This window comes from Brachycentrus maculatus, unplaced genomic scaffold (assembly GCF_059751285.1).
Source record: "Brachycentrus maculatus isolate JH-2025_06_01 unplaced genomic scaffold, ASM5975128v1 h1tg000403l, whole genome shotgun sequence".
Classification (NCBI taxonomy): domain Eukaryota; kingdom Metazoa; phylum Arthropoda; class Insecta; order Trichoptera; family Brachycentridae; genus Brachycentrus; species Brachycentrus maculatus.
Genome location: NW_028281152.1, coordinates 34,421 through 61,525, shown reverse-complemented (window position 1 = coordinate 61,525; position 27,105 = coordinate 34,421). Strand labels below are relative to the sequence as shown.

General features: G+C 30.4%; 1 protein-coding gene across 1 annotated transcript in view; it reads right to left on the bottom strand.

Annotated features, from left to right (window-relative positions):
* The window catches only part of LOC148302873 (allatostatin-A receptor-like), a 141,541-nt gene that overhangs the window by 106,745 nt on the left and 7,691 nt on the right, over nt 1–27,105 (bottom strand). The window contains exon 2 of the mRNA XM_088270915.1: nt 8,925–10,161. Within this exon, the coding sequence (XP_088127041.1) occupies nt 8,925–9,821 (897 nt within the window). The 5' untranslated portion in view covers nt 9,822–10,161. The remainder of the gene's footprint in view (nt 1–8,924; nt 10,162–27,105) is intronic.

The window sequence follows — 27,105 nt, the reverse complement described above, 5'->3', positions numbered from 1 at the left end:
TATATAAAAATAAAAATAAAATATACAGATATCGCCGACGATGTAATAAGAAGTAGATTTTTCCGAGTGATTCTTAATTACTACTTCCAAAATAAAATAAAATAAAATAAACGTCAAGTCAGATACTGTTAAATTATGAGTAGGTTGGTATCATTATAAGATATGTGAACAGTATTACAGATTTGTGTATGTTATGACGTTTGTGTACAACCTAACGAGATATTTCCCTGTAAAAAAAACGAGAATGAAAATGGTACAATGAATATTCATTTATATACCAAGTTAAGCATGAATCACATGTTTGTATATGGTGCCAAACTAGACTGTCTACTTTCATTCATAATATAATCGAAAATTGTTCATCGAGCGATTCAAAGGGTGAATTTATTTAAATTAATTTATCACGCCTCAACGATTCTCTGAATATAATATTATTTGAAAGCCTCCGGAGCAGATATTTTTGTCACCTTGTTCTGAATTCCGGACGTTTGACCATAACCTCCCTGGGGTAGCCTTACGATGAACCCAAATCAAATAAAATCCCAGTTTGTTTAACGGGAGCTTAGCCGAAGTTCATCCTACAACCAAATCACAGACTTGAACGAGGCTGACAGTCCGTCATAGCTAAGGTTCACTTACCGAGAAGCGGCGAAGGCGAGCGGCAGACGCCCCCATTTGTGAATTGATAACCCAAAAATAAACACCAGAATCCCTCTTAACTATTGCCTTTATAACTAGGTGTATGGTTGGAACCAAAATATAATTGGATCATCAGAAATACAAAAATACAAAAATACGGATTTACAGTAATATTAACAACCTATGATCTCAAATTACTATATATGTATTATAAATTGTTCTCTACATTAGAAACATTGTAATAACCAACAAAAGCTGTTATAAATACATATTGTAAAAGAGCAATATTATTTCATAATTCTTCTTCTTCTAATCTTTATCTTCACCCAGTGGTGCTTAGGGCACTGCATTGTTTTAACGCAGTGTTATCTTGATCGTTACTTACATTATTGCAGGGTGATCACTCCTATACTTCAGGTACCAGTCCAGGGTATTATTTACTAAATATTAGAATATTAAATCACAAATATTTATTTTTACCCCCCATCCCCTTGGAAATCAGAGCCGGGACCTTCACCGCGGTGGCTGAACACACTCTACAATATAATAATTTTAATTAAGAAATTGGTCAGATATGAGAGAAATCAGTTTTTGATCATCAAGTTTGGATCAAGCGCGGTTGGATCTACTGGAGTGGAAAACCAGCCATGGGCACATGAAAGTAGTTCTACTGCATGGTAACACCAATACCAAAAAAATCATGGATGCTACAACAAGATTTGATTTGAAGGCACGGCCTAGGTGACGTTAGCCATGATAGAAGGACCAACAACCTCAGGAGAGAAGAGCTGACCCCAACAGTTTACAAAGACGATAAGTTGGGATAGAGTGATGAAGAAAATATAATCTAAAAGAGAAAAAAAAATTGTAATGCGTCTAAACACAATAATATATAAAATAAAACCCATTCGGGGATCCAAAATAAATGATCTGAGAAGATACTTTATGGAAAGATATATATGTAGTGATTAGTAATATTTTCTAATTTTGTTTTTACCTTATGTTTTTTATATTTTCTCATTTGTTATATTTTATTATTTTTTATATTTTATCATTTGTTTATTTTAAATATGCTTCTTACCTTGTGTTTTCTCATTTCTTTATTTTAAGCATGCTTCTTGTGCCTATTTATTATACCTGTTTATTGTTTTTTTTTATATTTTGCCATGTATTAGTATTAGTATAGGTTATTTAAAAAAAAAAATGTTGGTTTATTATTTGTGTTTTAGTCTTGATAACCTTTATCCCATGTCCCAAAATGAGAAAAAGAAATTACTCATAGGGAATATTATATGTATATATGATTTATGTATGTCATATGTTTTGAAATAAATAAATAAATAAACAAATAAACAGACAAAAAAAACGTTAAATGGTCGGTGGAAGAAAATGTTAGATATAGGTACTACACTCTTTCGCTATACTCTTCTATCAGTTAAAAGGTTAACTTTCGGGTCAGTTCTATTTGGTTAGTGAGTTTAATAACGAATTACTTCAGTTTATTTAACAAACAGCGTAATTTATGCATAAATACATACAAACGATCACCGCTTACCGTTGGCGCAGCTAGGAAAGTGAATCTTTGGCGAAACGCTGAACAGTAAAATTTTCCGACTGTTTGTGATAATATTATTATCTTACCTTTAAAGTAATCATGCTACCTTTACGGGCTACTGGGCTAATCCCTCTAGAGAAAATTGGGTCCTGATCAGACGAATAGAAAACATTTATTTTCTATGACTGATTTTTTATAGTAAAAGGTACCTACTCTTTACTCTGTTTTTTACTCTTCAAAATATTTTTCTCTGGGAAATGAATACTTCGAAAAAACAAATTTTTAATTGAATTTATTATTAAAAATAATTGCTATAGCGCTAGCAATTATAAGTAGTTGTCATTAAATAGGACCGCTCATCAACTCATCAACTTTTATAATTTATTTCACTGCGCCCCTATTTGTAAATTTAAAATTTTTAATTTTATATCAAACTTCAATTCAAAATGTTATTTCGAGACAAAGCAGCTGTTTAGTGTAAATAAATAAAATACAAATCTGGCAAAAAAAGAGTATTCCTTGTAATGTAAAATTGATTGGAAATATTTTTAAGATCCATTAATTTTTTTAATAAATTTCATACACTTAAAATTTTAATAATTACATATATAGGAATAATGAGGTACGGGTGGTTGAAACCTATTAAATCTTTGAATTCACAAAAATCCTAAACCAAACGCAATCATGAAAATATTCGTCCGTGTGTAAATTGGATAAGAAATAATTATTTATGTATATGTGTAATATAAACAATGTATTATGTAATTTCATATTTGTTTAAAAATGCTTTATGAAACTTAATCGTTAAAATACACATTTTATCCCAAAATGACTGTGCTTGACATTTCACTAAATTGCTCAGTAAAATACAACATAACTCAAAGATTTCAGGTAACATCATTTTTTAAAATTTCCATTTGTAAAACTAATTATGATTACAGTATAAAAACACTTACTTAAATTTACAGTATAATATAAAACTTAAAATTACTCTGTGAGTACTCATGATAATTAAAATATTTTAAGTATAAGACACAAAATTCCTACAAATTAAAAACGTTGTTCCTTTCTACACTTTAGAAAAAACTGATCTAAATTTCGTTTGAGGGCAGAAGTCAGAATCATTAGACCAAGAACGCTGATTGAAAATTTAATACTTGGAAGTCGATCATTGTTCGCAAATTCATTCCTTAAGCATTATGTAAAGTTTTAAACAAAGCTGAAAAGTCTTGTCAATAGAGCTTTATTGAGCTTTTGTTGGGCCTTAAAACTTCAAAAAAGACAGCAGTCTGCAGGACCTAATTCAACTGTACTTACATTTTATCTCATTTAATACTCAATAGCTTCTTCAGAATATGAACTTAGACGGGTTTATTAGAATTTTCACTGACAAACTTTGCACAACTCATATAAAAGTGTTTTGTTTTAAATTACTTAGAAGTAACTTAAGTACATTTTCTGATAGTTTTAGAATTTATTATGACATCTTGTGTCACTAAAACTTTTTATATAAATAAACATTTTTATTTACAACATTTTGAGTGTGTGCAAATACTTGTTCACAAAATCTGGATTATCTCTAATTACAGGAGTTATTTTCATATTATTTTTTGACATCTCATCAAAGATGAAGAAGAATATGGAAGTCTGGGCATATATGGGGCTGACGACCGTCATAGACTGGTTTAAGTGATCACTTTACACACGTGTAACATTCACCAATTCTATCCATTATTGATAACCACACTACTCAAATTCTTGGAAGTTCTATATATATGAACCAATTTAGAAACCTTGTTCTTGAATCACTTAAACCAGCCTATGACGGTCGTCAGCCCCGTAAATGCCCAGACTTCCATATTCTTCTTCATCTTTGATGAGATGTCAAAAAATAATATAAAAACATTTTTATAGTTATGTTAATTTTGTACAAGAAGTTTAATAAATAAATCATTTGAGTTAATTTGAATAAAACCGTTACATAAAATTACAAAATTTATTGAAATTTTATTACTATTGTATAAAGTGTAATATTAACAAAAAAATAAAATATAAATAAAATATCTTTGTCGATATAAACAAGAAAAATAAATTACTTATATGAAACTTATTTTCCACATTTTAATATTTCATATCATTCTCTTAGATCGATATTTTTATTAATAATCTCATGTTTTCTGACAATGAAAGTCCATGTTCTTATTTAGAATAAGTGTATAAAATTCGATCATCGACAAACAAATATAATACCATGTACATAATTTTTTTTAATCATGTTTAGTTATAACCGTTTTCTGCCTAAAGTTGTTTTTGTCATATATAATGAATGCGACTTAAAACATACTTATGACTAAAGAAATATTATTATGGTTATACAGTTGATGCAATTTAAAACAAGTTGGTGACTGTCATTTGAAAAAAAAATAGAGTTGATATAGAGTGACATGAAATAATTAAAATTTCTTAAAATATTAAGTACCAAGGTTCAGAATATCTAAAATCAAAAATTGAAATTGAAATGGTGTTTTTCAAATTATTTTCACAGTAATTGAACTTAAAAATAATTGGTAATGGCGTTTAAAGCTTGTCAGGATTATCTTTGACTTTTGAATATCTAACCATACGCCAAAATTACTTTCGTTATTACGGTAACAAAACATTTCTTCGTATTTATGTTTTTATATTTGATTTAGTTTATTTTATTTATTAAGTATTCGTAAGTTCTAATATGTGTATGTACCATTTAAGATAATATTACACAAACGTATGGTTAAGAAAAACTCATTTATTTCGATGACGTGGTAGACCTTCACCACCATAGACAAATGCTCCAACTACTACTACTACGAAGACGGACAGTATATAAAGCGTATTAATTATGTTTTCAATATTTTGAGTGTGTCCGCATTTTTATTTCTAAATTTTGTATAAACTGATCACCAAACCCAAGCCTTTTAAACTTTTAAGCAATTCCGTATTTTTTTTCAAAACCCTCATCGTCTTTGTTGCAATATTTTTAAAAAAAAACACACAATAATAATCCTTCGATAATATTTCCTCTACGCTTGGAAAATCAGAAAAAAACTTTTACGAATCTTGTATTATTGCAAATTACTATCAAAATATCTTTGTTGTAAGAAAACTTTTCTTTTATTCCTTCGTATGTTTTCGTATTTTCGTGGCTTTAATGAGGAAGTTGTTTTCGTAATTGAAATAATGACTTAAAAACTTGGTAATTGTAAGATAATCGATCTTTGGTTGCTTTTACAAAATACAAAATATTTGTCTCGTTAAAACATAACGACAAAGTAATTTATCCCTTTATTGTTTAGTACGCAAATTAATTTATGGGGAAAATGAAATACCAAAATTGATTTTAATTTTTACACAATTGTATCTCGCTGCGAATGAATAAAGGCATAAATAATACTTTTTAATGATCTTAAAAACAAGATTGTTCATTTTTATAAATCTTTTTATTTATTGTTTCGGCATTAACTTTGTGGTAAGACATGTTACAATGATTAATGAAAACACTTGTTTTTTACCACTTGAGTTTTATTATAGACTTCATGTTTCAGATGTTAAACTTCCATCATTCAGGTCTGTATAATAATGTATAGTACAATAATAATGTATAGTAATGTATAATGATGTATAATAATGTATAGTATAGCAGTTAAAACATTTGTCTATGGTGGTGAAAGTCTACCACGTCATCGAAATAAATGAGTTTTTCTTAACCATACGTTTGTGTAATATTATCTTAAATGGAACATACACATATAAGTACATATAAATAAAATATAAAAACATAAATATGAAGGAATGTTCTTTTACCGTAATAACGAAAGTAATTTTGGCGTATGGTTAGATCTTCAAAAGTCAAGGATAATATATAGAGCTGAATGATGGAAGTTTAACTTCTGAAACATGTAGTCTATAATAAAACTCAAGTGGTAAAAAACAAGTGTTTTCTAAAATCATTTTTTATAAATCTTGTTCTTATTTCTTTTCTATACAGAACAAACAGTGGCAAACAATTATTTTTCTTTATTTTCGATTGAACCTATATCTGTACTAAGAAATTTTATCACAAGAGTTGAAGAAAACTTAATTATTTATAAAACAAACATAATTTGACAACTTCTTCGTCAACAATAAGAAGGGAAAAAAACTGTTACTTTTTACAACAGTCTCCCTATCATTCATCGTAGTTTTTTTTTAGCGCCACTTAATGAAGACATTTATTTCTCAAAGCTAGTCGTGTTTACATTAACAAACTAAAAAAAAGTGGACTATAAAAGCGTCTTTTATATATATAGATAATCATTTTATTCAAAGTTATTGCCAAATCAATCAATAATAAAAATACACAGAAGATAGAGTTTGCCATGAATTAGAATTTACATAATTTTCCATCAGCGAGAAATCGAAAACGTCAATTACTTCAATAACCCCTGTGACGATTAATTTGTCGCATCAATGAACAACTCTCATAGAGATGTTGACAATTTTATTGATCGTCCCGCGGGGACTTCACACTTCACGGTGCGCGTGGTTGTGTAGCGTAAAATATATATCCACAGTCTGTGTAAAATATGGATGTTTTTTTTCTCATTTAAACCCTTATCAACACCCCAATAGTGTATAGGGCACTGCATTATATAAACGCAGTATTATCTTGATCGTAAACACATGAAGGAAAGGTGATCAGCCCTCCACTTCAGGTACCAGTCCAGGGTAATATTGAATAAATATTAGAGTGAAAAAATCACTTTTATTTATTTGACCCCCCTAGGAATCGAACCCGGGACCTCCAGAACGGTAAAAATGCGTACTGACTATTACACTACGGAGGCGAACAAAATATGTATCTATGGTCTGTGTATAATACGTATCTTTAGTCTATGTAAAATATGTATCTATAGTGCATGTTAGTCCCCGGCTCTTAACGCATGTTTGTGCTGCAACCCCTAGTGTATGTCTTCTGGTCGACCAAAATCGCATGTGTTAAACATTTTGTGTTAAGTGTGTAAATAGTCCTATATTAGTTACGGGTAGTATTATTTGCATGATGTGGTAGTGATTGTCCTGACGAAGAAACGGGTACGTCTCGAAACCGGTAGATATAAAAATCTCGGTGAGCGGTTAAATACTTATATTACTAACATTTCTGTAAAAAAATACAAAAGTAAAAATAATTTTTATTTAAAGCACTAACTTTGTGATATTATTAGATTTTATAATTAAAATGTATCGTTGTTTTAAAATCACTTTGAATATTATATTACAACTCAATTATAATGTCTACCGGTTAGCTTTGAAACCGGTAGACATTATAATTAAGTCATAATAAAATATTTTTATGTGATTTTAAAACAAAGTTACATTTTGATTATAAAAAGTAAAAAGCACTAACCACAAAGTAAATGCTTTAAATATTGATAATATTGTGAATATATCTATAGTCTCTTCCTGTACACCTCTTTAAACGTGCGTTTTTTATTCGGTTAATGAAACAACTTACTTACAGACTCATGAATGAAGAAAGGCGGATTGCCATTGAATGAAAGGATTTAGTCTAGATGAAACAAATGAGTTCGCTGATAACACAAATAGAAGGCAGCGTGCGGAGGTGTTAGGCGATAAACTAACCCGCTAAATATATGTTTCCTCGAGACAATAACATCCTCTCTTTTAAAAGTTCTGTCGGTTTGGGAATTCCATTAAAGATTACCGGATTAGAGCTTTATTTCCAAGACACGCCGGATTTATTTCGGAATCACAAACAGTACGAGGCAGATGGATTTTACACGTGTATTATATTATGTACATTGTGAGCAGTAAAAACGGTTATAATGACACGGCTTCTGTTTGCGCGCGGTTTTATATCGCAAAAGAGCTCCGAACGTCTTCTCTAGTTAATCCTAACGGCAAGAGATTATATTTCACAAGGTGAAATATTAGAGAGTTTCGGAGCATCCTAAACATAACATTTTATACGTAATGACATGCTTTGTACACACTTTTCTTTACGGAGGATTTATAAACCCATTAAAATATGATTCCTTTTGATGTAGTCCTATTAAAATAATGTTTAAGGACAATATTACGCTCACACTACTGATAACAACGTCGCCTTAATTCATGATTAAAAAGAGGAAAAGTAATGTAACGAATAAACGAAGACGAAAATACATCATTTTATTTAAATAACACAAGTACATATTTTCCTATTTATAAATAAAAAATAAAAATAAAACATTGTATCAGCGAAGATGATTTTTATGATTGTTTTTTGACGTTTTGATATAAGTGTACGATTCATTAACATAAATATTCAATTTAGGCAAAAATATTTGAGTTTGGTAAAAAATAGTCAATATTTATAATATATATGTGTATAAGAAAACTCTCCTTATCATTTATCGTTACCTTTGTGTAATACCACATTAAATGATGAATTAGAAGGAGAGTGTTATATTACCATACCACAAAGTTAACGATGCTTTAAATGTACAAAATATATTATCGGCGAGTACGACCACTAAACGATGAATGATAAGGAAAGTGTTATATTACCATACTACAAAGTTAACAATGCTTTTAATGTACAAAATATATTATCGGCGAGTACAGCCATTAAAGGATGAATGATACGGAGAGTGTTATATTGCCACACCACAGTGTTTTAATATACAAAATTAAATAAATAAGAGTTACTTACGTGTATCGGAAGCCAGCAAAACGCGAAGGCAGCAACTACCACCAGCACCATGCGCGTGACCCTCCGCTTGCCCCTGCGCCCCTCGGCTGACAGTCTGCCCCCGGGGGCGGCGCGCCACAGCCGCGCCAGCAGGCGCACGTACAGCCCGCAGATGAGCGCCAGCGGCACCGCGTACGCGGAGGCCAAGAACGCCAGCTGGAACCCCGGCCTCTTGCAGAACCCGCCCGGCAGGAACACGCAGGAGGACTGCGACCGGCCCTGGTACCAGTATTGCGCCTCGCCGTGACATATCGCCACGGGAGCCGCCGTACTCAAGATCAGCACCCACGCCAGCGCTATCGCCCTTATGGCGTTCCTCTCCGTTCTCAAGGCCATCGACGCCACCGGATGAACGACAGCCAAGAACCGATCTAGAGACATCAGAACTAAAGTGTACACGGACGCGTGTACCGTTACCACGATGAGGTATTGCACGAGCTTGCACCAAGCATCTCCAAAAGGCCATTGCGTCAAAACGTAATCCGTAGCTGTGAAAGGCACGCAGAATATAACGAATAACAAGTCCGCTACAGCGAGATTTATGATCAGCAAGTTGGTTGTGGATCTCATTCCTGGATTTGCCGCAACGACCAAAACTACTAGAGCGTTTCCCAGAAGTCCGGCTAGTCCGATGACTCCGAAGAAAACTGGCACTACTCGCGAGACGATTCTCTCTAGCTCGTCTACTCCCGATGGACTGTATTCGTCGAACCATGTAGCGTTATTGGTGCACAGATCAGCCCAGCCCGCTGTTCCGGCGCCGGGAGTTGGGGCCAGTCCATTGCTCGATATTAGGTTGTTGGTGTAGTTCAGGCACAAGGCGTGCATATCCACACTGGCCGGGGTCGTCATTTTCATAAATTTATCCAAACTTTTCACTCATCAAAATACTAGCTACATATGTCTTTTGATACAAAAACTAAAAAAAAATCTAGAACAAACACTTTTTTACACCGTCTTTTCATGTCCCATGGCAAATCGATTGAATACAATATCATTTGGTTCTATTGTCGATACTTTGAATAATTGATTACATTGTCAAAATTTTCCACTCGGGTCGATATTCTAAAGGCATAAGAAAGGGATATTAGTTTTGAGTTCCTAATATATTCACAAAGATTGGACTCCTTTACATAAAATATGTTGCGAGTTATTCCGTAGTAAGAGTTGATGCTCTCCAAAGAGAATTTTCCAGAATCTGAAACAAAGAGAAAAATAATCATTATATTTTAGACGTTGAAAAAGGTATTTCGCGTTAGTGAGTCGTAAAACATGAAAGCATATTTTTCATGCAATAATGATGTGAACATAACGTAAACGTAAGAATAAAACCTTCATTCATGCACTAATTAAACACACAAATATTATTTTTATAAGAAAAATTAAATGCAGATATTTAAAATTGTGATACGAACATAACTTTTTTTTAAATTTAACAATTGCAGGTTTTATAGTATTTTCAATTTAAAAAAAAACACTCTTTCCAGGTGCTAGCTTGTCTATGTTTTGGTATTGTTAACAAAGTTAATTCATTTATTTGTATTTGGGAAAAATAAAGAAAATAAATTTTATTTTAAGATTGTTAGGAATGTTTAAAAAATGAATTAAAATAGTAGAAAAAAAACATTGTAACCATATTAATAAATAAAATTAAAAAAAAATAATCGTTATAACTGATATGTTAAAACATGGCCAAGGTTATTCGACATATCATCAATTTATATCATATGTATGAAGAATTCTGTCAATTTTATATTTCTATTAAACTAAGTATTTTAGTAACCGCCTCCATAGTGAAGTGGTTAAATAATTGGATTTAAATAATTATTAAATAAGGGTTCAACTTTGAGGGGATTTTAAAAAACATAACTGAAATGTCTGCCTCCGTAAACTAATGGATAGAGTATTGACCTACCGTGCTGGAGATCTCCGCTTCAATTTTTAGGGAGGTCAAAACAATAACAAGTGATTTTTTACTCTTAAACTTATTTAATATTACCAAAGACTGCTTACCCGAAGCGCGAGAGTGATATCGATTTGATGGAGATGACGGTAAAAAGAAGACTTATATTCACAAAATTTGGAGTAAGTGTATAAATACGTGTTCAAAATCTGGGTTTTCTCCATAAAGAAGTTATTATAACATTTTTAAATCTCAAGGTAGATGAAGAACTTCCATATTCTTCTTCATCTATGTCGAGATGTCAAAATGTAAGAGTAATATCGTTCTGCTTTGTGATTTGAGTATTTAATTTGAATATTATAACATTAACGATATATTTTAGAGATATCTATGTTGTTCAGAGAACAAACTGGGTATGTCTCTATTTCACTTTTTATATTTGTTTTTTACATATTGTATTTAATTGAGGTGTTTAAGAACAAAATTGTCATGATGTTATTAATGAGGTATTTAAATGTAAAAGTCTTAAAATGATTTGCAGTTCAGGGTATAATAAGCGTCATTATAAAATAGAACAATTAACGTTTTCAGAAAAATGGCACATCCGCGTAATTCATTACGTTTTTTCACGAAATTTCAAAATAAGTCGGGCCCATTAACGCGAAACGGAAAAATGTATTTTATTAGGGAATGTTTTGTTTGGCACAAGTACGTCCGGGAAACAATCGTCGCCGCGGGCATGAAATTAATTTAAAAGCTTAATTTCTTTCAGTCTGAATTGTCTATCTTTTATGTCATCAGGGCTTTGGAAATATATCCCCAGCTTGGTGTCAGTTTCGCTGCGAAGTTCAATTCCTGAAATTCACAAACAATAATTTGCCATTTCGAATTTCGTTAATGACGCTGGATATATGTATACATTTTAGCCGAAGGCACTCGATATTTTAAACAAATTTCATGAAACGCTTGTAGGTTGAGTAAAAATGCTTTAGTGAATCGTCACAATCGTCAAATATTGTGGAAAATGATTATGTTGATAACAATCAAATTTATGTAATAAACTGTTAAATTCCGAAGAACCTATTAAAATAAGAAGGAATCCTACTTGAATCTGATTCTTACAGTTTTTATTTCGTTGGTCAATTTTTGATACCACGCGTAATCTTGGTGATATTACACAAAAATTCTACGCTTACAGAAATTTTCACACAAATATATGTACCTGCATACTAGATATGTGACAAATGAGTAAAGGTTATTTTTTCGATTACCCTATTGGATGGTTTTTGTAACTTTTTCTCGGTTTATATTTCATTCTAGTTTAAGTTTTTGATGTTTTATTCTTAAATATACTAGAAGCTTGAAACACGCACTACGCAATCAAATTTGTGCGCTGATTGGCGTGATAAGCTTTGAATGATTGACTCCAAAAACCGAATCAAGTAACGACTTCTTTTAAAAAGTTATAATTTGATTCAATGTTTCAATTCGATCCCGCTCATATATTTTGCTCGTGTCTACAGATTTTGAGAAATCATTTGCTTTTGTTTAAAAAAACTGATACGGTTTTAAGTCTTGGTACGGCCTTGATACTTTGACAAAGAAATAAAGGTTTTCCGAGCAAGATTTTGAATTGAAACAAAAGTTATAATGTAACTTATTTTTATACCTTCACGTTTCTGAAAGGGGGTTTTAATATTGTTCGCTTGTCCTACGCCAAATTTAACCTGTCACCCCTTTTTGATCAAAGTAGATTTTTTTTCCTTATTAGCTTGTTTTTTTTTTCAGTAAATCTTGCAAATACTGAGAGTGACGTGAGCCACGTTGATTGACTTACATGTCAATCAGGTGAGAGATATAAATCCCAAATTGAAACCATCGACCCAATAATAACCTTACCCACAAATAACAACGCCGACGTCACGGCCTAAACTAAACAATGAAACACAAAAATGTATTTTACGTCTTCATTTAATTAAATCTTCCTGATTTTGTAATTGTTATTTTGAATTTAAATATGTTTATTTTCATTCCGATTTGTAACAACGTCATATTTCAAAAACCTTGATTTTTCAGTAGATCGTTTTCAAAGTTTAAAAATATAATGAAATGTTTTAAAAATAAATATCAATCCACTTATTGTACCTTTTTTTCTGTGCAACAGATTTTTTTTAGGTAAAACCTGAAGGTTTTTCTCCATTTGAAAAATATTTAGTTTGTTTCTAAAAATAATTAAACAATACATTTTCTTCAAAATGCAAAAACAACATTTCTGCTCTGTAGCGGGTAAATATTAAGTTATAAATATGACGCTTTTACTGGGATAAAGTACATTTTCTGGGCATTCCGAAAACACGCACTGCTAAAAATTGTCGATTTTTTTTAAATATGACGTTGTTGAAAGGAGTAAGCGATATGTATATTAATAAATAATATTTAAAAAACACAAGCCGTATTCACTCTAAAATTCATCAAATATTAATTTGCCTTTTACACCTTGCTTCCCGGTTTTCAAATAGATTGACGAGAATACGACGTTTACAAAATTAAAATTTGAAACATGATTTTATTGGCTCGAATCCACGACAGGTGTTACTATAAATTTAACCCCACTCGATTCGCTGTACATACGAGTATTCAATTATACAACACGTAACTTTGCATGTATCATGCATCGTACATATGTACAATTTCACAATGTATGTTTATCTTTTCAATGTATAATTGGATAACAAAGACCAATTTATTCTTTTGAGAATCGTTTTAAGACAGACGGAAATAGTTGGTGGTAACATATATATGTAGATATAATGTGAGATAACCGCTCAAATTGAAAGTATGCAGCCCCGATCTTACAAATACAGCATAATGTTTTTCGCTAATTATTTTTTGTTAGAATTTTCCGCCTCCTTATATATTGCAATGTGCTAAATATTTCGGTCGATTGGTAAAAACTATCGCCAGAAACTGCTTTAATTAATTTATTGAATGAGAATATTTTCCCATTTATTAAATTATTATTTTTCTTTGAAATGACTGCCTATAAATAATTAGGTTATATTGGAAAATCTGACTTATTCGTCAAATGCCGAGGTGATGCATGTAATTTGACATTAACAATAACGCATTGATTTACATAATTTTGCAAAAATACAATAAGTTAAGAATTTCACATAAAGAATGTGTATGTCTCTTCTTATTTGAAAAAATATATGTAGAGAACAAATGTAAGATTATGTAAGTGTTCTTCATAAATTCAAATCCGATTTTTTTATTTCGAATCCGATAACTGCTTTAATTTTTACTTGACGAGTCTTGTTTATATTTTTGCGTTGATTTTTATTATAAGTGTTAAATAAAAAAAAAAAATAATAATGGTGTACTTATTAATGATCTTTTTTTCTTATGTGAAAAACCTATATAAACAAAGGTTATCGAATATTCAAAGGTTGGAAACATCGAAGGTTGTGTCCATGAAAATGTTATAAAAACTTTTTTTTTTAATTCTTGCTGTCCACATATTTTTGACAGCTTTTTGCTGATCGAGAAACATCGAGAGCTGTCGAAAAAAAGACATTTTGACTTTTATAAACGAGTGTAAAAACATGTGTTTTAAATTATGTTCATGGATTTAAAAAAAAAATGTTTACGTGAATAAAATAAATAATAATTCACGCAAAAATAATGTAACACTTCAAACAATGATATTATTATAATGAAATATTTACACTTATTTTACAATTTCCTACTATTCCATCATTATTAAATCGTAGTTTATATCGAACGCGGTAAATTTACCAGTTATTATAGTAAAAACAGTTTTGTTAATGTTTATAAGATTTATATATGATATGGTACTACTTATCGTATCGCGTATGTAATCTTCAGATTGATAGCATATCGTAATATACTTTATTAAGCTTTATGAATGAGCCTCATGTGACATTTTAATGACATCTCTTCATATTATTGTAACCCTCCCACGCTGTATTATAACGAACAATCTAAAAGTAACATATTATAACGAACTCGTTAAAAGCATATTACTAAAAGAAAACAGTAAAAGAAAATCCCCCTCAGGCAAGAGGCAGCAGCTCTCATTCTTTCAAATAATAAGGCCCCTTACTTCCTCAGGGAATTACTGGGTCAATAAGAAACGTGCGATTTGTTTGTTAATATCCGAAAAAATGATAAACGAGATGACTTACGCAGAAAATAATCTGGTTAGAAAAAGATTTCTAAAGTGGGTCAATAAAGTCACCTTTAAATATTTGAAAAAGAAGAGATTATTATTTTTCGTACTTTCAAACTAAAATAACCTTGTGATTTAAGTTTTAAGGGTACGAATATTAAAGTCTAGGCATTTACAAGGTTTATTGTCTCTTATAATTTCTAGGTTTAACCCCTACGCATAATTATTTATTTAATAATTTGATTCCTATTTTCAAACACAACTTGCCTGTTAACTTAAAAAAGAGGTTTATGTATGTACGTTTATTTAAAATGTATGTCTGTTCAATATTTTCAATTTAAATAAGTATGTATTTTAATTGTGATAATACTATCTAATAATAATAATATTATTTCATCAATTTCATAAGTAGATCAAAATAAAACACGTAATATTTAACTCCTATATTTATTGGGCACTACAAAAAACTTATTTTTGAGAAAATACATTTTTTGTTTCTTTATAGGCCCGTTCGCTCTATTATTAGCATTTACATAAGGATTTTATTCACATTATCCAAAACGTGAGTTAAGTTTTAAAACTGTAGTTTTTTTCCATTTGGCTTTACGCAAAAGCAAAGTGGAAACCCAGGTAATCTATTTAAGATTTTCTTGTGTTCTCTGTTTCTTTTCTTCTTTTTTCTCAAATGCCATTTTAAGAATAACATAAACTACTTCGACCAATATATCCGTGGAATATATCCAAAACCAGTAAATGGAGTACAAAATTAAAATTACAACGCATATTTCGAAATAGCATTTAAATTTAAAAGCATTATTAAAGGTTTTGAATATGATTTAGTAAATTTAAAAAATACATATATTTAAAACTTTATAAAATAAAACTAGAACTTTTTTTTAAACCACTTTTTTATTGGTTCTTCAACCGGTTGGTTTTGACAAGAACCTTGTCATCATGAGGAATAAACATGTTCAGTACAGATGATAAGGTTATTGTCGAAACCAGATGGAGAAAATTACCAATAAAAATTCTAAAAGACAAAGTTCTAGTTTTATTTTAGTTTATTAAATGTGCCACAAAGTATCTGCGAAAACATTCAAGGTTATATTATTTTTTGACATCTCATCAAATATGAAGAAGAATATGGAAGTCTGGGCATTTACGGGGCTTACGACCGTCATAGGCTGGTTTAAGTGATCACTTTACTCACGTGTAACATTCACCAATTCTACCCATTATTGACAACCACACTACTCAAATTCTTGGAAGTTCTATATATATGAACCAATTTAGAAACCTTGTTCATCAATCACTAGAACTTCACTAGAGACATCTATTGGTGAGATGTAAAGAAGCTTTTTACTAAGCAGAAACTCTTATATTAGTATGTGAGATCCGAATCCTGGATTATAATCACACACATGAGAAACGCCAGAAAATACCATTTTCATTTTTATTATTAAGCTTATAATTTGATCAGATAATTTATTTACAACATTTTGAGTGTGTCCAAATACTTATTCACAAAATCTGGATTATCTCCAATTACAGGAGTTATTTTCATATTATTTTTTGACATCTCATCAAAGACGAAGAAGAATATGGAAGTCTGGGCATTTACGGGGCTTACGACCGTCATAGGCTGGTTTAAGTGATTACTTTACACAATATAACTATGAAATACAATGTGTCAAAAAAATACCTGACAAATAACATGTTTAAAAGTGTAATTACACAAAGTGAACGATGAATGATAAGGAGAGTGTCATATTACCATACTAAAATGTTAACAATGCTTTCAATACGTTAACATTATTTTGTTGCATTCCGACACACATTAAATACATATTTATTTAGATAATGAAAAATCACGTGCGCCAATGTCACAATTGTACTTAATGTTGAGAAGTGAGTCTTGAAAAAATAAATAAAAATCCTCGAACACATTTTGACAACAAAATTACAGGTTTCCTATTATGTTGCTTTTCTTCCGTTTATGAATTAAATATTAACTTCAGGTCTTTTCATTCTACCACTAATACGGCCTCCTTTGATCATCCTTTGTGTATTTTTCTTTTGATGATTTAACAATTTGGCTGTGCAATACGATCCATTATTTTCGTTAGAGTCTTCGACTGATACTTGATACTACTTCAGGCGCCATCGTGCTGTGGGCGAATACTGTGTTTCGGATCAATTATTTTAATGAGTGAATCTTATTAAATTCCTACCCCTTTGAATGAGCAGTTATGTTAATGTTCATTCACAAAGGCGATCTTTCATCGTATGACAGATTGAATATTCATTGAAGATATAAAACGAGAAAAACGCTTTTAACATTTATTTCGTGGTTCTTTTACGATAGAAGGCATTTTTAATTTAATTTGAATCAAATATTCAAAACATGTTTTATGATAACCTGATAACATGCTAATATTTTTTTTAATGTAAGCGAAGTAAAGCTCCAACACCGAGCAGATATGTTATTTGATAAAATATGTGCTTAATACAGGTTTCACGATTCGTTCCCTTTATTTCAGAGCTTTAGAATAGTTTTCACTCATGATTAAATAAAAAAACTTTTTTATTTAAAGTTTTTATTGGTTAATACTCCCTAATAAAATTGTAATTATGACACGTGTTTATTGAATTATGCATTATAAGCAAACTAAATTAATCGAAATAGATTTTAAGAAATACTGGTGTTTATCAAGAAATATTGAAAATTAAAATTAAAAGAAATCACCCCAAAGTGACTGCTTGATGAATAAGTGAAAAAATACTTCTGAATGGGTCATCAAATATGGTAAAAATTCAGAGAATTTTTTTTAATATTTGTGGTAAAATTTTCTTCTATAATAATAATAATAACAATCTTCTAACATCTAAGTGATTTTTAAATTGGATGCAGTTTATGAAACATGGCTAGAATTGTTATTAATTATGGGGGAATTTTTCACTTTCTTTTTACATCACTTTGCTTTTTAAACCAAGGTGGTTGAATTTTAAATTTGTCAAAAAAATCGTATTAATATTGAATATAAATCTGACTGAAATCTGAAAAAATAGGGGTAGCGATATTAAGCTTTGTAAAAATTGTGTAATGTTAAAAAAGAGTTACCTAACAAATGAACCCAAACGTTCCTTTTTTCCGCCAATTTCAAAAATAGCGCTAATGTAAAAAAATCCTTGTAGGTACTAGATAAATAAATTATGTAAAAAAAAACTAGATTTAAGCAAAACTGAGTTTACAATACATTTTAATTGATTTTTAAGCTCAATTTGTAGTAAAATCAATTTTAGATTTAGTAAAAAAAACTAAATGAAATTCGCTTCCAAAGGGACTAACATAAAAAAGGTGAACATCAAATATAATTCGCATTATCAGACTTACGGATCCCAAACTGGCTGGAGATACGAGCGATAGTACGGAAACGAGAGTCGGGTTTCAATTACTAATGACAGTATAAGGTGTCTCAAAATTCAACGCACATTTTTTTGAACAAATTTTGATTTTTCTACCTCCATCCGCACCAAATGGTGCAAAGAATTATTTGTCAGATCAACGTGGTATTTCATGGATAGTAAGTCTATTATAAAAAGGAAACGTGATCAGTTCGGTGCCTCAAATATGATATAAAAGTAAGTTATTTGATGAAAATATCTGCGGGTGAAAGACATGTAAAATAATAGAAAAAATAAGAATGAGAGGTAGGAAAATAAATACAACATAAATGATAAGGGCAGAGGTTTTTTAAAACATTTTGCCAACGGAACCCCTTTAAAAAAGTAAATAATCAACAGAACTTTTAAATAACTAAATACAATTTTGTTTTCATTATTTCATTCCAACAATTAAATGAAAATCATACAAAAATAGGTACATTATACACTACTGACTTCTACAATACTGAAAAATTTAACACATAATTTAATTTTAATAGTTTTGTTTGTATTTTTAACTGCAGTATTATTGCAGATTTATTATGCTGCTTTTCGCGGTGAGGCCTTCTTAAAGGCCTTGCGAAGCAGAGGGATTCGCGAAGTAGACTTTGAGAACCGCTGAAGTAGGGCACTTGGGGTTATATATCTTGTGTTAGCTATTGTAGCTGAATCTCTTAAGTCATTTAATTCTTATAAATAGAGATGCAAACAAAATGCAAATCACGTACGGTAATTAAACCTCACAGGTTTAAAATAAATAAACGGTAATTTCGATATGAAATTAATATCAAATTAGTGTCAACCGTCAGAATTGTAATAAATTCGAACTCTTTTGTGACTGTTTCTGTTGTGTATTTGTTGATGCCCAACAGCCTTGTTGATGTACGTTTAAATCACCCTTAAGCAAAAAAGTCTATTTAGTCGAATGTAGCAAACATCGATAATTATCAATATTACGGCAAACATTGATAATTATAAATGAGCATACTTTCAAAATACTTGGTATGTTGCAAAAATTGATACAATAGTTCTTAAAATTATAACTGAAGTGTATAGGAAGTCATTTCAATTAATCTTGCATCAGATGAATCTAAATGATTAAAAAACAAAAAAAAATTATAATTTAAAACCAATAAGGCCACAAATTTTGGTGCATACTGTATACAATATTGTTTACCTATGAAATTTTAAATAACACACATTTTCTTAATCCGCATATAATGATGCAAGGGGCATCATAACAGACCTGAGGGATTTTATATTGGTTATTATTTTAAGAAATTAAATCTGGTAGAGGAATACATTTCATTAGATAAATATGACTTTAGTGAAGATGCTGAGACTGTAGGACATTACAACTAATATATTGGAAAGAAAATGATGAGATAACATTGGTTAAAAAAAGTATCCAGAGAACTTAGGGTTGTATATCTATGCTGCTACAACTTATGTTCCTCGATGAAAATAAATACATTTATGAAATCCTAATTAACAAGAGTAATTACAATTTTTTTTAAATATTTTTGCTTTAAAATAAATAAAAATTACTCAAATTAAAAATTAAAACAATTTCAAGAATCAAAGCAGTTTTAATTAACGGAGTTTTAGTACAAGATTTTTTTTAATAAAGACAATTTTTACATTAAACTTTATAATTTGGTAATTAATAATTTTTTTCTTTTTCTCTTTTGATTTTTCATTTCTTTTTGTTAATTGTGTAAAGTTTAACAAAATGTTTTAATGTTGAACATTTACGTTCATATTTACAATTTTCTACAACTATATGTTAATCGTATAAATTCATGAGATCATTCAAAATTTTCACGCCATTACATTGAACATGATAAATTCTTTTGGGTCATTGTGAATAGGAATTGCGCATCCCATATTTTACCTGAGACCATTCCCTCCAATTACGATTTCAGACATTACCATTATAATATGTGAAAAGGTTTGATATATACCTATAAAGACCATTTCACATACTTAGGGAATCTTTATGGAAATTCCACAAGATTAGATTCCTTTACAGAAACTGCCGCTGCGTCGGACGCACTATCTTCATGAATCAATTTTGGTATTTTTTTAATAAAGCAAATGGTTGACAAAGCTCCAAAGCTCTGCAACAATGACAACATATTTTGATAGCCTCATCTTTACTGCTCTTGAGGCAGTTCGGTCATAAATCCATACGAGTATAATTATCCAAATATTAGGGTGCAGCTCAGTTAAATGATTTTTGGTCTCTATTATCAGTCAATGGCGCATAGAATAGATACACTGGACTTTGAAGAATTTTGTGTAAAGTTCCGCGTTACAGATTCTTAGATCTAATAATTATTAATAATAGCTCCCAACTCGCTCTAGAGTTTATTGTCTTCAGCATGTGGGGCTATCTATGAGTGCGTATGTGGCTGAACATGCCAATCTTGGATAATTCGAGCAATCTTGGATGGAATAATTCGAGCACACACTGCGCTCTCCGTGTCCTCGTTACTTCTGTTGTGCCGGTAACCGCGCGCAGAGACCTCGTGAACACCGTTCACGAAGCTTCTCCATCCATTTTTAACCCGCGACTCCCAGTCACCATCAATTCCCGCTAACTTCAACGCGATCTACGAGTGAAATATGTATCGTACATTACAATTCATTTTTTAACAATTTTATTTTTTTAATAGTAACAAGTAAAATAATCACGGAAACAGTTGTACATACGAAGTAACCATATCTCTTAGTAACAATATCTCGTGTTCAAAAACTTTGTTACACATTTGTATAAATGTTAACTTTTATTCTGAAATTACTGTTACAATTTTTTTTTAATATCCTTACAAAGTATTACACTCAAAAACTTGTGTTGCTCTGAAAAAACAAAGAAATGACATTTTAAGTTTTCAAGTCTCTCTCAAAACTTACGCTACTTTGCCATGTTGTTTATTCTTTGTCACATTTTGTTTTATCGAGGGAATACTTTTTTTTAAAGAAATACTTTTCTTTCCATATAAATGAGATACAACATTTTGAGTGTGTCCAAACACTCAAAATGTTTGACAATGTCTGGTCAAATTATAAACTTAAGTAATAAAAATGAAAATGGTATTTTCTGGTGTTTCTCATGTGTGTGATTGAAGTCCAGAATTTGGACCTCACATACTAATATAAGAGTTTCTGCTTAGTAAAGAGCTTCTTTACATCTCACCAATAGATATCTCTAGTGAAGTTCTAGTGATTCAAGAACAAGGTTTCTAAATTGGTTCATATATATAGAACTTTCAAGAATTTGAGTAGTGTGGTTGTCAATAATGGGTAGAATTGGTGAATGTTACACGTGTGTAAAATTATCACTTAAACCAGCCTATGACGGTCGTCAGCCCTGTAAATGCCCAGACTTCCATATTCTTCTTCATCTTTGATGAGATGTCAAAAAATAATATAAATGAGGTACGTAAAAGTGTAAAGGAAATTACTGATTTATTGGAAATAAAGTAAAAAGGAAAAGTAAATATAGAATTGATAATAGCAGCAAAGACTAAGGCACTCACGGATGTATACTTGTGATCGTGTAAGCCTGTGTAAGTTGGCTGAGCTTTTACTTATAATACTGCTCTCTTCAATGTTCGTTTGTCAATCAATATATTTTGAGTTTCATAACGATGCACATTAATTCATAAAGATTATCACGAACTTCAATCATAATGGAGTGCGTCCGTCGCATGCGGACGCCTTTGCTTAGAAATTCCATCTTCGATGACTCGGTTGACTTCGGCTGGAAAATGGTGCCCGAAGATAGTCGAGGTGAAGTGAAAAAAGCCGAATCAGGCAAATTTGTAATGTGAATTTACATATCCGGAATGACTATAAGAAAAATTTATTACATGACAATTGCTATCATTATGGCATTTCAAACGACATTTTCATTGCCTTTTTTACAAAATCACTTATCAGAAAAAAGTTTAATATAAATTTTAAGGTTCAAACAATATGAGGGAATTTAAAATAAATAGTAGGCGAAAAAATCTAGATGAAAAATCAAGGGAAATAATTACTCTAATAATAGAATATAAATAATAACTCCAAAATAAATCAGATCCCTCGACAGAGACGAAGCATATTTGAGTTCAAATGAAATATTGAGGTCTGAGCATTTATAGGGCTTACGACCTGGCAACGACTGTCAATGAAATATGTATGTAACAAATATCTATTTTTTCTAAAAAGAATAACAACTATACGTACGAGTATAATATTTTCATGACCATTTTACTGATATTTAAAATAAATAATATTTCAAATCGTTCATTTTATTAAACGACTTCGGCTAAATTTTAAAGTCATGCACAAAATTAACAATTTTTTGAACTTTAACCATCATAATAGGGTGACCAAAACTTTTTTGCCTTCTCCGTGTTTTAACTTTATCTCGCTCAGTTAAATATCCTCTCCGATAAACTACCTCTAGTGGATTTCGTAAACAAACTATTCAATTTCCTGAAATCGTTCGATCTTCACACCTTAACCGTAGAAAAGAACGAAACACGATACACAACCCTTCCGGGTTCGCAAAATCGTCTCCAATATTTACTCTATTTTCCGTTTGTTTATCTTCCGCTTTCTATTTCCAACATTTTTATTTTTCCGATATATTGATACTTTACTAATAAATCCTTCAATTACAGACCATTATTGAATATCAATTTAAGCGGGTTATATAAATATTTGTAGATTTGTTAAGACAAAAAACAGAGTATTTTGTAGAATGGATTATAATATGTGTGAAGGCAAAATCCAATTGAGTGCTGATGTAATGATTTATAAAATAATTATTTTATTTTATTGAAAGGAAAATATTTTGAAAGGCATTAATCAACACCAAAATAAGATTCAATTAAGATCAACGATTGATATATTTTTGCTGATTCTTTTTTTAATATATTAAAATGAATGTAAATCGTTTTATTATTTCGGCATGATGAAATCGTAAAAGAAAAACATTTGTTTTTTTACCACTTGAGTTTATTTTATTAAAATAACTAGTTTCGGAAGCTACGCTTCCATATTCAGATTTGAATATTAACAATAACACAATAAATAATTATCTGTTCTATAAATAAGAAGGGTAAGTTAAGGGGAAGGGGATGGGGCGTAAGTCAAGTAAGTTTTTCGGAATTCGCAAATCACATAAAATATACAAATCACTCATTCCACTCTCATAAACTAAAATTATTACACCTTGTACCACATAAAGGCCAAATTATGAATACCTTTGAAAATTTAGAAATCCCAAAAAACTTAAATTCTAATAATAATTTAACGAATAATATATTGTTTCAAAATTCTTTACCTTTGCTCTCCATTTTCTCTTTATTTTCAAACTCCACCCCCTTAACTTAACCCCTTTCTCCCCCTGACTAACCCCTCTACTTACATATTTATAGAACAGATAATTATTTATTATGTTTTAAGTTTATATTTAGACCTGAAGATGGAAGCGTAGGTTCCGAAACTGGTCGTTATAATAAAATAAACTCAAATGGTAAAAAATGTTTTTGTTTTACAATGTAAATCTGTGTGTAGATTATAGACATACAGGAGAAAGTGACCAAGTGTATTTCGTACAAAAACGTGATCATTGACTATTTGATATTTTACTAGCTTAATATTGCCCTGAAAAAAATCCCGAAATATTTAAAACTTGGAAGTATAATTTATAAACGTGTTTAAAATGACTAACTACATTGATGTTTATTTTCTTGCTGAGTAAAGGTGACTTAAATGGCCCTCCTGAACATTTTACGTTTTGTTAGTTGGTAACTTTCTCCTGTACGACTACGATATACGTAAGAGGAAATTTGATAATGTGTAAAGAAGGAGTTTATGTTGATGGTTCGTGCATTTGATTATGTTACCGTTGTTTCATCCATATTTAGTAATTTCATTCAATCCGTCATGCCTTTTACAACCAACAGTTCTTGTTGGCATGTGTAACCAACACATTCATCCATCACAATCTGTCTATTTGTTTTCGTTTCTACGTTGTGATGCTAAAGTTGATAGCAGCAACGTAAACTTTGCCCTCACTGGATATTGCCTACATTTCATATTCTTAAACTCATAACATATTCAGAAAATGCGCAGAAAATAGAAGAAAATTCTGCCAGCATAAATTCACTTTCAATCAAAGTTAACATTACAAAAGACAGGCGCCATGGAGTAGTAGAGTAGACGCTCGAGTGAGAAACTGGCGTTGCGGGTTACATTCCCGTAATTGCAAAAAATATTTGTTTGACAGATTTGTTTTCAATTGCTCTGGGTATTTGTGGTGCGTTTTTCATGTTTTCCTTCTCTGTCCTTTTCTACATGCAGACAAGGTTTTGAAAGAAGAGTCTTTGCGGGTAAAATTATTACATTTTCTATTTTAACTTAATTTAAATGTCGACCAGTTTTGAGACAAATTACTTCGTACGAAATTTTCATTTGTCTTTACATTACAAACATGAGAAGGAATCTGAAGAGATTGTTTTTTTTGTATTGTCAAAAAAAATATGTTAATATTGATAGCTTAAATTAAAATGAAAAAAAGAATAAATAATTGTTAACAATTAATAAATACGCATTTAAATGATTTTCATAAATATCCATCATTAAAAATAACTGATCATCTCGTATTTTTTATGTATAACTGCTATTCAATGCAATTTCCGATATTGTTGAATTTGTTGCAAGGTGTTTAGTAATAATTATGGAGAAACAAACTGTGATTTGTAAAACTGGTCAACGTTATAGTAAAGTCATAAAAAGATAAGTAGAGATTTTATACCAAAGTTATTTTTAAGTCATAAATGACGTATTTACAGAATGAAAAATAAATATGTTAATTTTTTTAAGTCAATGTAAAAAACTTTATTTTTCTTAAGCACATTTTACGTAAGATTTTTACTTATTCATCATACTTTTACTACTTGGTAATTATTCTACTCAGTGGACCTCCCAAAGTACCCAGACATACTTAATTGGTAATTATATGCCTTATCAAAAATTTCAGGGTTAAATTTTCAGAGGGTAGGCGTAATGCTCCATTTAGCCGTTCGAGTGGTTTTAAAGTTAAGAAAGCTTCCCTTAAATTTTGATAAGCGCTGAAATGTTTAATTACAAGCCAGTAAAAACCATTAAAATAATTCATTTATATAATTAAACCAAGTTGCCAAAATACTCACAGTTTTTTCGCAAAGGGGTTTTTTCTATTGTTAACTTATTTTGAAGGGGCGCTAACAATGTCAAGAAAGTGTAATAATTACTTTTTATCAAATAAGGCACGGTCTGAATTATCCACGATCATTGAATTACTCCATTTCTCTATGGTCAAGGCCAATTTACTGAAAATTGTTAGATTTTAATATTCCTGTTTCCTTTTTTCATTGTTATGGATTTTATCATTCTATTTTAAAATTCTACTTTTAAAAAAAAAAAAAATATTAGGCGCATTCTTTGACCAGTAATTTTATTCACAACATTTCAAAATCCTTTGGACACACTCAAGATGACGCGAATGGAATAACTCACATTATTTTTTGACATCTCGTCAAAGATGAAGAAGAATATGGAAGTCTGGGCATTTACGGGGCTGACGACCGTCATAGGCTTGTTTAAGTGATCACTTTACACACGTGTAACATTCACCAATCTACCTTTTATTGACAACCACACTACTAAAATTCTTGGAAGTTTTATATATATGAACCAATTTAGAAACCTTTTTCTTGAATCACTAGAGCTTCACTAGAGACATCTATTGGTGAGATGAAAATAAGCTTTTTATTGAGCAGAAACTCTTATATTAGTATTTTAGGTCCGAATCCTGGATTATAATCACTATAATTATTTCATGTTTCAGTACATGCTTGATGCGAAAAATATAAGATTATTTACTTTTTATTAAAAAAAAACATAAAGTCCGTTACAGGGTTACATACTGAGTCGCTTTTTAAAGTGATCACTTAAATCAGCCTATAACAGGTTGTTAATAAACCTTTAAATAAAGTTTTCCCTATTATCTCTTAAATATTCCTATCATCTATTAAAAAATAAATTTATAACTTATTATTTATATAATTTCATTTTATATGTTATAATTTATTTTTGTTGCCCGATTGAATAAATAATTTATTTGTTTTAATTAACATTCTTGAATATCAAAACGTTGACTTCTGGGAGATAATAAAAACGATGGGTTATAAACCACAATAGTAAAACTATCTTCTTTTCAAAATAAAAGCTAAAAGGCCATAAAAATCCATTGACGACCATAAAAGAGTCATAAACTTCTGAAGGGTTAACTATCTTGATTTTTACTATTGATTTTAAATATTTATAATAAAAAAATAATAAATACAATATTATAATATAAGTCGGGTGGATCCTGCGATAGTGACGCGGACTGCTGACACTGATATCTGTTGTTCGATATCCAACTTCACTCTCTTCCGCAACTTGACTATTATTTTTATTCGGACATAGTATTCATTCAAACCCTTATCCGCACCCCAATGGTGCTTAGGGGACTGCATCATAAAAACCGCAGTGTTATCTTGATCGTTAACAAATGA